At 36.0% G+C, this 16,002-nt stretch overlaps 1 protein-coding gene across 1 annotated transcript in view; it reads left to right on the top strand.

Moving 5' to 3' along the window:
• The window catches only part of LOC120539531 (BCL2/adenovirus E1B 19 kDa protein-interacting protein 3-like), a 46,715-nt gene extending 30,939 nt beyond the window's left edge, over nucleotides 1–15,776 (top strand). The window contains exons 3-6 of the mRNA XM_039769679.1: nucleotides 3,044–3,131; nucleotides 4,534–4,640; nucleotides 5,295–5,444; nucleotides 14,601–15,776. Of these exons, the coding sequence (XP_039625613.1) occupies nucleotides 3,044–3,131; nucleotides 4,534–4,640; nucleotides 5,295–5,444; nucleotides 14,601–14,649 (394 nt within the window). The 3' untranslated portion in view covers nucleotides 14,650–15,776. The remainder of the gene's footprint in view (nucleotides 1–3,043; nucleotides 3,132–4,533; nucleotides 4,641–5,294; nucleotides 5,445–14,600) is intronic.
• Nucleotides 15,777–16,002: the final 226 nt, after the last annotated feature.

Here is a 16,002-nt window from a genome sequence, read left to right as displayed (position 1 = left end):
TCATTGCTGTATGGTGCTTGTTCATATTGGAGGTTAGTGAGAGGGTGATGGAGAAGGAAAAGATGAGGAGGTGCTGAGTCCTTGGTGGATCATCCACGTCTTTTATGTTTTTATCTTGTACATTGCAAAGGGGATGATGACAGAGGTTGAAGGCTGTTGTTAAAATTCAAAGGTTGTACTCACACTGGCAGTTCAATTCGTTCTGTGCCCGAGCATGTTTGTCCCCATGTAACCCCACAAAGTCTAGTTCATTTGACTAGTGTGATTGCTCCAGGCCGGGCCAAGCGTACCATGCCCTGGCCCACTTGTAAGATGTGGACCTGAGCATGGTTCAGTATCATTCAGGAACAGTGTGATCACTAAACGTGCCCAAGCACGGAAGACAGACATTTATTCAATATCTTTTGAGTAAAAAAACAGGTTTTTATTCACACATTACACATGAGTGTGAATTGTAGTTGGCAAGAAAAGCTGCAAATTCTTCCATTTGTCACTGTAAAAATCTTCTTGGATGTGCAACAATTGGATCTACACACTCAATAAATCTGTAAGAAGGTAGAGCACTATTCTGTGCCCTACGAGAACTCCAAAACAACCACAAAATAAGTAAAATCATTTTGATATGCATTACACTGTGCTCAGATCTTGTTTTAGCTTTACAAAAGTCGCATGGTCATGATGAAAGCGAGCCTGGGCTCAGAATGTTAGCACAGTGTGAGTGTAGGCCAGTGGGGAAGTAGGGAGGGGGGACAATCTACACCCTAAAATTCAACTCAGGAAAACAGATTTCAGGTTATTTTCTTTATTTCCTTATGTAAAGGCTTGACAAGAAACACTATTGAACAAAAAGTACCAGGGTGTAAATTGCCACTTGCCTCATTTGGCATAAACTTGAGTGTAAACATTATACCATTTACACAGAAATATAATAGTTGTACTTAATTTATGTTATGTGTCGATCTGGTTGAAATGTGTTGCAGTAGCAGCACTTTTTTGTTTCTTTTAATTCAAAATATCTCCTAACATACTGTAACCCTTATCAGGAAAAGAAGGTGGGGAGATGAGATATAGCCTAACATTTTAATTGAGAATCTAAAATTTGCATGCCAGATGTTGTGTGCCAGTTGTTTTACTTTTACACTAATTCTGTTGATCTTTACTACTAAGTTACCCATGCTTTGTCCATGTACTAATGTACTTATCAGTAGGCATAAGACAATGTTTTTTGTATTGAATTAATTTTATGATACAAAATACAGTCTACTTGAAACATGGCTTTGTATTGTGTTTTTGTAACATTACCACATTATGGTGAATCGAAATGCTTTTTCATAAATACAGTACTGAATACACAATCATGATTTCAAATCAAATGCTATTGGAAACCGCAAACAGCTTATCATCAAATTGCAACAGTTCTCATGATATAGCTAAACACTGTTGACAGTCTACCCCATAACCCAGACATAAGAAAAATGTGACTGGTTATTGTCACATGTAGGGGACAACAAGTACTGCAGTTCATTTAATGTTGCTGTATGCCTCTAGGTGACCTCAATGAGCAGTTTTCTCATGTTTTTTTTTCCTTCTTTCACTAAACAGTTTCTAATTTGTTTTCACCTTCTTTATATAGATTGCATTTTTGCAATAAACGTGGAATAAGCTCTGACAGGATTTCTTTTGGTTTCATTTTGTTTATCACATACAACCTGCTACTTTGGCAGGGGTGTGTACTTTTTATATTCAATGTACATTTATTTTATAAAAATATCAAATTGTTTGAATATTGTATTATGAAATATTAATTACCATGAAATGCAAATTATATCATGGGATAACTGAATTGTCGGTATACTGTGCTGATGGGCCATTAGTGAGAACAATAGGATATGAACTCACCTTGACATAGAATCTGCGATTTGTAGTACACAAAACATGCATGACACTTTTAGTGTTAATATTGCAATATTACAAAAAAAGTGTTTTTTAAAAAAAACCATACTAGTAGTATTGTCAATGATACAAAATTGTTCCGCCCCTTCTTGCAGGAGTCAGAAAAGCTAAATTTTACTTACAAAGAAAAATTGGTTACATTTTGCCTGTTAGACTAACCACAGTATATTAGCCTTTAGAGTGGACTATACATAAGTAGAATTGCATCTTGTATATATTTTGGTACATCCATACTGTATGCTATACCCATGTTGTAATTATGAACAGTCATTTTCTAGCCACAAAATATATATATATATATATTTTTTTAGATGTTAGTCTTTCATGACAACCTATTTCTGCAAATTGGTTTATGTTTGAAATTCTGGTGTCTTAGTACATTTCTGCATTAATGCAGGAGAATGCAATTGTGTCGAAAATCAAAACAAATTTGTGTTGAAATCATCTCTCTTATATTTATTTTATCAATGAAAGCTGTAAATTCACAACTAAATATTTAAAATTCATTGGCTGCCACTGGATTCAACAATGCAATTGTTAAATACTTTCCAGTGGACATTAGTATTTGTTTTATTTTCAGTCTGCTTATTTTTGTTTGAAGTTACAAGTGATTTCATCCAGTAATTTTCAACATGCCAAGTTTAAAATGCATCTAAGATGCACACTCCCAGTTATTTCCATTTGGGAATTAGAGATGGTTTATTTTTCTCATTTATTTAAAATTTGAAAACAAAAGCTGCATTACTTCAATGTAAATTAAAAGAAAATAGGGATAAAATGGTATTTTCCTTATTACTTTTTAATACATGAAATTCCAATAGACAGGGTAACAGTAGAGTGCCCAGTCTCTTTGAAAATGTAAATTGTTTTATAGACATTTGATATTTTATTTATGTTCACCACTAAAATAGTTAGCCACCCTGTAGTCCTCCTAGACTTTCTGTTTGTTTCATAAATGTATTAGTCCTTTAAGAAGTTGATCTCTTGTTTAGTTAGTGTCTCATAAACACAGTTGTAATGTAATTTTACTGTTGGAACTTTTGAAGATGATTTTGAATTCTAGTTTTACAGTTTTTTTTCTGAATTTCAGTCCTCCTCGACCACACACGCCTGATGATGAAGGACAAATTTCTTTCGATGTGGAAATGCACACCAGCCGAGATAACACTAGCACACAGGTAGGCATTCTTATGCTAAGTTATGCTGCAAGAGAGAAATGTGCTGCTTTATACAGAGAAGTGGCAAATTCTAACTCAAAATAGACTTTTGCTCTCCGGTTTTGATGTTTGCAAAGGTAATCAAGCTAAGATTGTGCTTTCACACAATCCAACACCACCTCACTTTTGGTGTTGTAGAGGTAGACATGTGATCTTGCAATTCTTTGCAGTTTGTAGTGTTTCACATTTTAATGAAACATTCTGTTGGATTTTTATAAATGGCAATGTCATTTATTATTTATGATTTGTACCTTCTCTAAATGGTAGGTTTTTTTGTGTTAACTTATCCAACTAAACTATTTTAGTAAACTATTTCACAATCCAGGCAACACTTTACTTGTAAAATATAATAAGTAAATGTTGTCAACATATAGTCAATGATGCAAACCACTTACTGTTGAGTTGAATTGATTGCAACTAATACTCATGTTTGCTTTGATCCTGTGATTACGACATGGTAACTTTTTAATTTTTCATTCTTATCTTTAAGAAAATACATTATTTTCATTTCACTGTTTTTTTGTTGTTGTTTTGGATCTTGCATAAATTTACTTTACTTTTGTGGCAAAAGTCTGATAACACTCTTGAAGGCAACCTTTTAAATTCTGTTTAATTTTTGTAATATGAAAACCAGTTGACAGTTTTGACATAATAACAATTTAACATCATCCATCCATCCATTTTCCAACCCGCTGAATCCGAACACAGGGTCATGGGGGTCTGCTGGAGCCAATCCCAGCCAACACAGGGCACATGGCAGGAACCAATCCCGGGCAGGGTGCCAACCCACCGCAAGACACACCCACACACCAAGCACACACTAGGGCCAATTTAGAATCGCCAATCCACCTAACCTGCATGTCTTTGGACTGTGGGAGGAAACCGGGCGCCCGGAGGAAACCCACGCAGACACGGGGAGAACATGCAAACTCCACACAGGGAGGACCCGGAAAGCGAACCTGGGTCTCCTAACTGCAAGGCAGCAGCGCTACCACTGCGCCACCGTGCTGCCCATTTAACATCATTTGTATTATTATTTCTAGTTTTCTCCCTTTGCTATTCTCTCTGCTTTTCCATTTCATCGTGAGGTTCTAAATAAGCCTCATTCCACTGAGCTCTTGAGACTATGAGGATAAGATTCACGTCTCCGTGTAGTATAATAACCAGAAAAATGTTGTTTCCCAACAATTGACATCTAATGGTCTTGGGCTCCCTGTATAATCCAAATTACATTGTTGCTGGCATGGTTTACTGTTCCTTGCATTGAACTTGAAAATTTTTTCGAATCTCCTGTTTGTATGCCAGTATTGATGTTTGGAATTCATTTTAATGAAACACATTCTGTTGACTTTATCCCATCCAGTCTGAAGAGGAAGGCATCGACAGGGAAAAAGAAGAGGACATATTGCTAAAGAAAAGTGCTGATTGGGTAGCAGATTGGTCTAGCAGGCCTGAAAACATCCCTCCTAAGTGAGTTGTCCAAATGAACAATGACTATTGAACTGAGAAGATGTACCATATAAACAACTAGTAAATAATTTCAGATTAGCTTTTGTGTTTTTCTAAACATAACTGCAGGACAAATTTGAAAATAGTCATGCGCAGATTTACAACTGACCAATGTGAGGCCAGTCGTCCTCAAGGCTTAGGGCCATAGTAAAACAACAGGATATTAGTTTCACTTCAGGCCGCGACGGTCGAATGCCTTTTGTTTGTCATGTACTTGAGCAGTGCTGCCATCCATAGAGTGATAGACTCTGCATAGTAGCAGGGAGAGAAGCGCTGTTAGAGCTGCAGAGGTAGCAGTCTCTTGACAGTCTTCCTGCCAAAACTGATACTGCAACTAACAAATGACCACAAACTAGCAACAAGTAAAAAAATAAATATCATTATGTTTTAGTGCATTGATTGGCCATGATGTACAGGCAGTATGTTTACTGGTGACCCACACCAGAGCCACAGAGCCTCAGTTGCAATGACCAGCCAAATGTCCGGTCTCAAATGGAGCTATAAGTCGGCACATGACTGTACTGGAAATCATTTTATTTAAAATACATATCTGAATAGAACGCTGTGCTGTGTATAACATTTTTGGAAACACAATTCTTTGATTGCTTTCGGCAGGGAATTCCATTTTAGACATCCCAAGCGCTCAGTTACTTTAAGTATGAGGAAGACAGGGGCGATGAAGAAAGGTGGCATTTTCTCAGCTGACTTTCTGAAAGTCTTTATCCCATCGCTGCTTCTTTCCCACATCCTGGCTCTTGGTCTTGGGTAAGTGTAATGTTACCTTTTTATTTCTGAAGGAGTTGCTGTCTTGGGGGAAGAGGGTAAGTATTACTCTACTGTCTTCCTTTTAGAACAATATCCCATTGCTGTTATCACTCTGAATTTCATATAAAAGAAAACTGAGGAGTTGTACACTTTCTTTGTCCGTAGAAGAAAGTTCTACTTTGTTTTTGGAACATAATTTGAGATATTTTAGATGCCAATATAGACAAAACTGACCAATGACTAGAGCAGACATAAATGTTTTTTGGTTTTTAATAACAGCAAATTATACGGCAGTTTACTTTGTATCTCAGGTAATTTTCTGGCAACAGTTTTTCCTATATTTCATCTAAGACTATGTGCTACACAAACTGAGAACTTTCAGATTAAAGCAAAAGCATTGCTTTTAATTTACATTGCAGCTGCTGCTATTAAATGTGACATAGACTTCTGATTCTAATTGCAGTCTTGTGCAAGTCTATAATAAGAGCTTCAGTCCATTTAAGCTTGTGAAGTTATGACCCACCTCATTTAAGTGAATGTCTTGTAATTTGCATTCGAATTGCAATTATGGAGTGGTGTTTGGTTTGGATGTCTTGCTATGCTCAATCTGCGCTTTCTTTGATTATGGCTACTAGTGATTCTCCAATCGATCAGCCACCACCAATCCAAATTAGTCAATTTTCACTTTAAATGACTCAGTCAGTGATCAATAAATTGGTCTATCCTAAAAAAAAAAAATCCCTAGTATCTTCAGTATCTTCATTTCTCAGCTTTGCAGTTATTTAGTTGTGGTACTCCCCAAAAGCTGATCCTCTGGTTAGGACGTTGGATATCTGTGGGTCCATAGTTCTTGAGGCTGATCCTCCAATTAGTTGTGAATCACCCAGTCTCACTGAGATTATGTAGGTGGTGAACAAGCTGAGTGTAGGGAAGGCTGCAGGGAGCTGTGGTATCCGGGGTCAACTTCTCCAGGCTGGTGGTGAGGTTGTCCTTTGCTTCCATTTGGGGGACTGGTTTCATCCCAACTGACTGAAAAGAGGGACTTGTCGTCCCTATATGGAAAGGGAAGGGTAGTCTTTTAATTAAAATGAACACTCCTTGTCTGAGTGTGAACGGTGAGCGAGCTTGTGTATAATATAAACAATAATGTGCTGCTGTTGCTTTGTAAACAATAGGCTTGTTAACTTGTCAAGTCTGGTAACGTTTTATCTTCTTGATAAATGTCTTTTGAGCATTTTATTAGAATAGTGGCTTTTCATTTATGTACATGATTTATTAGTTAGAAAATACATTTTAGTTGGATTTTATTTATTTAGTATTTTTTTGGTCATTGAACAATAAACCTATACAGTAATCCCTCCTCGATGCGGGGGTTGCGTTCCAGACCCCCACCCGTGATAGGTGAAAATCTGGTAGAAACCATATGTTTGTATGGTTACTTTTATATATTTTAAGCCCTTATAAACTCTCCCACACTGTTTAGAAATATTCCCTGCACAGTTATACAGCATAATCCCTTTGTATTCTCTTAGATATTAGGTAAGATTCATTGAAATTACGTATGTAAACACACTGTTTGTATACAGCCATCCATCCATTTTCTAACCCGCTGAATCCGAATACAGGGTCACGGGGGCCTGCTGGAGCCAATCCCAGCCAACACAGGGCACAAGGCAGGAACCAATCCTGGGCAGGGTGCCAACCCACTGCAGGACACACACAAACACACCCACACACCAAGCACACACTAGGGCCAATTTAGAATCGCCAATCCACCTAACCTGCATGTCTTTGGATTGTGGGAGGAAACTGGAGTGCCGGAGGAAACCCGCAGACACGGGAGAACATGCAAACTCCACGCAGGGAGGACCGGAAGCGAACCCAGGTCTCTAACTGCGAGGCAGCAGCGCTACCACTGCGCCACCGTGCCGCCCTGTTTGTATACAGTAAAATCTAAATATTATTTTAAAGATATCGAGTGTCTCCGATATCACATCTGTTACAACCATTACGATAGACAGGCCACCAATAATAAATACGTACAATGCAAGAAAAATAGTATACAGTAAATGTGTGTACAGTGACACTATACGTACGTACATGTACTAAGTATTGTAAGTAGAAAATTAATTATGGTTACTTACCAACAATGACACGATGACTTGTCCGATAACTATGAGTTTAGTTTTACTGCACAACAAAGGAGAGCGTTACAGCCCTTCTAAAGGAGCCACTTCAGGCAACTGTGTAGCACCGCCGTTATTCTTCTTCAATCCAAATCCCTAAAGCAGATTCCATCCAGACTACTGCCTTATTACATCCACTTACAACTCTTTTTGCACCCTGGTTAAAAGGACACTGCGGCCGTAGATCTTATATTCCTTTCCTACTTTTTAAATAAAAAAAATCGTAGCCTTATTGATGCTGTAATGGCGTTCTACAGTGGTGTAGCTTTTCCCTTTCAACAAATCCAAAACGTTTACCTCTTTGGCAGTCGTTAACATCTTCCGTTGGTGCTTGGGCACAGACCCTGAAGCTGTGCAGGAGCAGATTGTTTTGGAGCCATAATGAAGGGCTTGACTATGCGCAAAGATAAACACAAAAGTTAACTCTTTACACAGCGAAACACGTTGATGCTGAATGAGCAAGACAAGACTTCCTGGTTAACACCGCATTCAGCACACAGGAACTTAACTGTGTGCACTGATTGGTTAGCTTCTCAGCCATCCGCCAATAGCATCCCTTGTATGAAATCAACTGGACAAACCAACTGAAGAAGCATGTACAGGAAGTAAAAAGACCCATTTTCCGCAGAACCCGTGAAGCAGCGAAAAATCCGCGTAATATATTTAGTTATGCTTACACATAAAATCCGCGATAGAGTGAAGCCGCGAAAGTCGAAGTGCGATATAGCGAGGGATTACTGTATATTTTAATTTTGTTAATAAAGATGAATAGGTAAAACATGTTGTCTATAGTTTAATTGTAAAAATACAAAGGTTAATACTTAATATAGAAAATAATGCTTCTACTGTACATGTCCGGTTAAAGGAAAAAATTGGATTCAGTATCAGAACTGGTCATATCTAGTAATATTAAATCAGCGATTAGTAGAACAAACCTGTTTAGAGCATCCCTAATGACTACTGTGTATGGTGTATTACCATGTTAATCTCTTGGGGATCTCTTCATATAATTTACGTTCCCCTATGCACTACATATATATTTTGGTTAGGGTGCAGCTGTCTGTACTAGATACAGCCTTGGGGAAGAGGTCTGTTTTTTCTGAAAAGTAAAGTCCTAAAAAGTAACATTTCTAGTGATTCTGTCAAACACCTTTCCCCATGTATTTTTCATCACATTTTGTAAATAAAGACAAATCACCTATCTTTAGTCAGTGTTGATTTTTCTGCTTGTGTTATAAATGTGCTGAATGGTGTGGGGTTGCGGGAGTGTGTGATCATTAATTCACTAAATAATATGGCACAAATCTGTAATAGTTTCCACTGAAAACTAGAATTCTGTTACAATGAGGTTAATGTAAAACCTTGTGTAAAATCCCCCTCAGTGTAGATACTGAACTGCACTATTCATTTGATGGTGTCTTTTAAACTTTGTGCATCTTGGTGTGTGATAAAGTTTTTACTTGGGCTTGGTGTATTAGAAAAAAAATTACCATATAATATAATTTTACATTCTTAAACCCACATACTTTAATTCAGGGTCATAGAGTGCCGAAGTTTATACTACTATATGGAAACACAAGACAAGGGGCAGCCATGGATGTTGTGCCAGTCCAATGCTGGTCCCACTTGTGCACACCTGCACCCAAACTCACACTCAAATGGAGCCAGTTTATTAGTGGTAATTAACCTGACATGCAGGTTTTTCAAATGTGAAAGAAAAAAAATGGAAGTATCTGGAGAAAAACCAATGAAAGCATGGAACCGACATGTAAACTCCAACTAGATTCAAAACCTGTGCTAACCTCTTGTCAGTTATTCCTTCTAAAATGCCCAATTTTCATATTTAAGTACACCTATTTCAAAGCCTTTGGTATTATTTTTTTATTATTATTAAACTGTATTTGGAGTCTTCCTTATACTAATTTATCTTAGTAATTATTGGAATACCACAAGATAAAAGCCAAGCTCTGTGTCTGTGTTTTTATGTAATAGAACAGATATACTGATCAATGCCAGAGGCCAAGTGTGACTGTCAGCATTATGTAAGCAATATTTAGATTTTTATTTTAGGTTGGGCCAAGTTTGTACATTGTACTAAATGCAGCTTACCCAGATACACATGAATTGGATTCAGACTGTGAGAGTGTCTGCTAAGCAGGTGTATCTCAACTATTGGTAGTGATGGGAATGATTTTGACAGTACAGTTTTGTATCATCCTACTAAAAAAGCTGATTACAGCAAGCCTGTGTGACTATTTGCAGAATCATGTGAAAACATCCCCAATTACTAAGTAGTATTGTCTGCAAATGAAAATTTCCCATTCTTACACAAGATTAATAAAGTTGTGACATAAATTTTTGCCAAAACCAGATACTGAATAACCTGACGTAAGGAACTATGGGTGTGTCCTATGATGGAATAGGTAAACAAAGTTTTTGGATGGTGTTTGTGGAAACTATGTCTAAGTATCTAAATTCACACTGTAGAGAAATGGGAATTCCACTGGACTGACAGGGATTTTATTAATATGTGATTTTGCATTCCAAAGCCAAAAATCAAACCATGTACAAGTAATTTGTAAGTTAATTTGTAATTTAAAACTATCAGCATGATATAAATCCACTTTACCCAAATTTGTTAAAGAGAGTAAAGTAAAATTTCTGAAAAAAGCATATAAATGATGGTTAAGTCCTGGATTTTAAAATGTAATTTTAAATCCCAGTTTTGTAAAACGCAGAATAAACAGAACTAGACCTGGGATTTATATAATGAAGTTATTGGACAGTTGCAGTTTTATCTAGTGATGAGAGGAGTAAAACTTTGCAAAGCACCAAAATATTTGAAGCAATTGTGTCAGAAATTGTGTTGAATCTTCAAAGCAATTGCCACTCACTGTCTAGTGACATCTCCAGGCCATTTGCATTAATATTACTCAATCTCATAGTAAAGTTCAGGATGTCTGTTAAACTTTTGCTTTATTTTTCACTGCTACTGATTGGCAACAAAGAGAGGCATTCATCAGTGGCTTCCAGTGTCTGATGTCAATAAAAACATAACTAACTCTGACAGTTTCATAAAACAAAATAAGACACCTCACTCATGGAGCCCTGGCTCTTTTAATTAATATACCCCTTTTATATTAGAATTATTATTGCTCCTATTAGTATTATTATTAGCCCTCAACTTTTCTTGAGGTCATTCCACTAGGTTTAAAAAAAATACATTGAAAATGAGCCTCATTTCCCTGCAAATGTTTTCTTTGTTCTGACTTATTTAAAACTGAGTAGACAGAAAATAAAATGAACCCTCTACTTTGCCATAATATAGGTGAGCAAATTTGAGTAAGAAGATATATCCTTAAATTAGCAGATGTTATTATTCCATCAAATAATAAGATATTTCATTTATTAATACATTACATCGGAAAAGAGATGTGGTGAAAAGAGAACTTGCCGATTCCTACAGAGGCCAGCATTTAAAGATCCACTCTTGAGCTGCAGCAACAAAGAGCAGCTGGATAAACACATCTGGTCCTGCTTTCAACAACATCACTCCTTTGTGAACATGTTCTTCAATCGCCGGATAGGCAATCAGTACAAAGTTGTCTTACTGACAGCACTGCACAATAAACAGTGTTCTTAAATCAAAGTGATAGTTCTCTTGTCTGTACCATTCCTAACCAGGCTTCCAGCTAAATAAGCACAACATACACATTTACTGTGTACTCCCATCCAATAACAATCAAAGTAAGAACAAATTCCACCTTATTAATTTCATATTTAATAATTCAAACCCCTAAACCTGAAGTCATTAGCTATAGATTTATTACTCTGTGTAATCTGATGTATGGCAGACAAACGTTGCATGTTATAAACAAAGCTTTCTCTCCTCTTTATTGTTTCATGATTCCATATAGAATCTTGATATTTAATAATCCTTGTTTTTGTTTTAATTAATTCAGATGTTCGTAGTATGAAAGATATTGGCGAAAGTTACAATTGACAGTGGATAAAAAGAGAAAAAATAGAAACAGTAGAAACAATAGGTTTCCAGCATAACCCCTAAATGCAATATGTAAAACTATTGTAAAATATGAAAACATATTAGATTTGTATCTAATGTTTTTCAACTTTGCTTTCCTTGTTTATATTTTAACAGTTTATTGGTGGCTTTTTGAGATTTTTGAGTCAACAGTCATTCTTGGTAAATTTCAGGTGAAGAATTTAAGCTTAACAGATGAAGTAAAATTAAATTTTCAGTAGTACAACTGATTTTTATTTATTTATGTATTTGTTTATTTATTTTTTTAAATGATACTAAACTGATAGAAAGAGTGGCTATTGATTTTTGCAGAAACAGATGCTACATTTGTGTATTATGAGGTAATTGAGCTAAGATATATCAAGAATTAGGTGGGAATGATGACAAGGAAGGATTGATGGGTGATAACAGAGGCATTAATTTGCCTTTTAAAATGAGTAATGACATCCATTAACTGAAGTGTAGGATAAATCAATGTGGTAAGATAAAGGGCATATAGCAAAGCAAAAACTATATAGCCTCTAATAGTCACCAAGACTGGTGGAGCAAAGACTCATTTAATCACTTTTTTACACATCAGAATTAGATGTCCATGAGCTTATATAATGGTGTTGTGTCTGCATTGCTTTGCTTTTATAGTCTTAATATACTCTAATAGTGCTGCAAACTTGAAATATTGTATATTTTATTGTGGCAAACCTGGCCTTTTGCTTATATTTACTGTGAATGATTTTGTGCTCCTGAAACCAAACCAATGCCCTAAGTATGCCACCCTGCTTGACACTCAAGATATAGAGACTTTGATCATATGTGCACCAGGATTATAACATCCAGTTTATCACTTATCCACTCTAGGTGGAACTGTATTGAAGGCCAGAGGTATGCTTTGAGTCTGGCGCAGCCTGACTGTCACCTTTTAAAATACTAAGTTAAATTGAACAAAAATTAAAAATGAAATACTACATTTGATGTAAAGCAAGTGATGTGCAGAGGAAATAGGAGGATACAGTCTCCAAAACAGAGGTGTTTATGAATATGGTACAAATTAAGACATTTGGTATATCCTAACTGTAAAGTAGGTGAAGGAAACAAATAACCTTGCAAATAGGTTTCTTTAGGACCGGTGCAGTTCAAAATAAGAGTCGTTACTAGAGTGGTATAAAGTATAAGAGTTGTAATGAACTATATTCCCTAGGAGACAGTTGATTAAGCCAACTGTGGCAAGCAACTTTGCATACCTGTGCCATGTCCCAAAAATGCCTTCCAGGAGCACTTCCCTAGTAAAATACAGACATGATCTCTAAAATGAAGTTCCCCTGAGGGGAAAAAATTGGAATGAAACATGACTCTTCAGTGTGGATTTTCATTCTGAACAAACATACACTCTACTTTATATTAAATTGTGTTCAAGTTGTTGTTATTTCCTTCATATTAAACACTGATTAAATGTTAATTGCTCGTGCACGTGCTTTTAATAATGAATAAATACAATGGTCCTGAAATTCAAATTTATGTTTTTGCATTTCTTTTAAGCTCGTATTATTATTTGTTAGTAGTTTTCTTCTGTATTTTCATATATTATCATACTTAGCTGAATCCAGATTAGTATGTGAATTATTTTATAATTATTATATTATGATCATATAAACAGCTTTCATTTGTATTTAAATTATTAACTTTAGTTACTGTGACTTCTTTTTCCAGACATGAATATTAAATGTTTCAATTAAAGGAACACTACAATTAAAGGAACACTACACCCCAGATTTTGTTTTGTCTGTTACTTGCCCCTTTTGTTTGAAGCGATGGCTGGGAAATTCTTAATCTCATGTTTTAATAGAGAATGGAGATAACAAATGTTTCTGATATTGTGGGCTTTAGTGAGGACCAATGGGGGCAATTGCTGAAAAACGGCTAACAAAATTAAAACATTGATGAAAAAACTCAAGTTAATCATTGGTCCCCACTAACACCCTCTTTTATCTGAAAAGATAAAGTTAAAAAATTTTCCTTGGCCATCACTACAAACAACATAGGGTAAATAAGGGATTGCAAAATTGTAATTTTTGGATGGCATATTCATTTAAGGACATTGCCACGCGCAAATAATAAATGAAGCATAATGCCGTTCAAGCCATATTTTTCAGAATTCATACAATAAGTGTTTTTTTTAATCTCAAGTATACATTAACAGTCTGTTTTTTTTTCCCCATCTGTTGTCCAAATAAATTTTCTTTTGTTCCTTTGTTATAGAGTCCAAAGTAGCAGGAGCAACAAAAATAAAAGTCATCCATGCACACCATTTTCCAAAGAATGACTTAAATTGTCAATGTAACACCTGTCAAATAGCACAAGAAAGCTCATATACTGTGCAGAATTTAGTGACATACAAACATGCATACTGTAGTTTTCTCTTTATTAGCTTGTGTTCTTGAAAGCAACACAATTTGCATTTTTGACCATATGTTGTATATCGCAAAATCTATGACTAATCCATTTCATTGATGCAGTATGGAAAGTCACAAGCAACCTAAATAGTTTTTCGTACCTGCAGACAACACTAGCATTAAAAATGATGTTTAAAAAAATGAACAAAAAGCAAGGATTTAGGTTTATACTTTGTGAAAACAGCATATAAGTAACACAGTCACAGCTATTTTAGAATTGGCTTTGGTGGAATGCCTGATCAAAACTACTCGTAGTCAAAACAATCTTAAAGCAGACTGACAAGCTAATGTTATTCTTCAAAATTTTTTCTGAAATGATTGTTTTAATCCATATCTATATGCAGACATAAAAATTGCTTTTACTGTTAACATAGTAAACTTTTCTTACATAGCTAATACTTTTTGTAGGTAACTTGTACTGCATCATCACCTTTATGCACCTTCTGTAATAACAGCCTTCTTTTTTTGTTTTTTTGTTTAGTGTTTACATCGGGAAGAGACTGACAACACCCTCTGCCAGCTCCTTTTGAGCGGGAAGTGCCTGCCGCCCACCCGCCAGCCAGACAACTTGTGTTAATATGTCAGTTTGTACAATGACCTTGAGCATGACCCTTCTCATCTCACATCACAACACCTTCCACCCCTGTTTGGGCACACCATTCAAGGGAGAGCTCATCGCAGAAAAACATCTTGTTATCTTGCTCACTTCTCCTTTGCTTTAATCTTATTTTCAGTTATGACTTATTCTAGTCTCGTTTTCTGCTTTAGTTGTGAACCCTAAATTTTGCACTCGGTGGGAGAATTCATACGGGGTGCCTTGGTGAAACGAACAGAGACACTAAATTTGATCAGTCTCTGTTGTGGCTGACAAGGGGTCATAAATCAGGGCGGTAATACATATGTGTAAACTAAATAGCTGAAGAAATTACATTACTTCTTAAGTATTCTTTAGGAAAATATTCTCAGTTGCAAGCATAATAAAAGCTTAGAAATCATCCTGTATAAATAGCCAATGCATGAAGCTTGGCTTGTGAAATTTGTGATGGAGAAAGGTATTCAATTTTGCAGTTGTTCTTTTCTGTTTGTATTTTCATTTACATTAAGACAATTGGCAAATACCCCTAATCCAGCGCATTTTCATTATTTGTTGGTGTTTTTCCCCAGGGATAAATCCCTGAATTCCCAACAGGGCTGAGTAATTCAAAAAGGCCTTATTTGTTGTGCATATATGCACTTTTGACTTCTTTTGAAGAGTGACTGTTCTAAATTTTTGTCAAGCCTGATCCTGTTGGCTTGACATGGCAAATCTAAGAGATGAGGCAGAGTTTGACAAGGTGGGGATACAAGGCAGGCTGAATCCTAGAGGGTTTGTAGAGCTTGCCGTTTTTAAGAAGAGCTGCATCTGGCCACAAGACCAGACGTAGAAAGGCTAATTTAATTTTTTAATGCCAAGCAGAAATGGTCCAAGCAGAGTAATACTTACATGATTGCAGTCTTAGTGGAAAGAATAAAGTTGAGTAGTTACCAAACATCTAGACCTGGTCTTAAGGGGTAAAGGTAGAGAATGATAATTTTACTGTTGGTGGGAGTGTTGTTCAGAAATAGGGTATCTGTGTAAGTACTTCTCAATATATCCATGATCATCTGATAGGGCATTTGGGGGGGGCATTTTTTGACCAAACATAAGAACCATACAGTATGCATTTTAATTTCTGAAACTAGTAGTTTTTGTATAAAATTAAAGTGTGGGTTTTCATAGTGTTTGTTCACTAGAAAAATATGCTAGGTAGATAACAGTATTTGCAGTGACATGATTTTTTTTGGAATGAGTTCATTACAAAAACATGCAAAATTTAGTTAGAAAATAGAATAACAATGTTCAC

Source organism: Polypterus senegalus, chromosome 11 (genome assembly GCF_016835505.1).
Source record: "Polypterus senegalus isolate Bchr_013 chromosome 11, ASM1683550v1, whole genome shotgun sequence".
In the NCBI taxonomy this organism is placed as follows: Eukaryota; Metazoa; Chordata; class Cladistia; order Polypteriformes; family Polypteridae; genus Polypterus; species Polypterus senegalus.
Note: the sequence above shows the minus strand (reverse complement) of the source record. Positions and strands in the feature narration are given on the sequence as shown.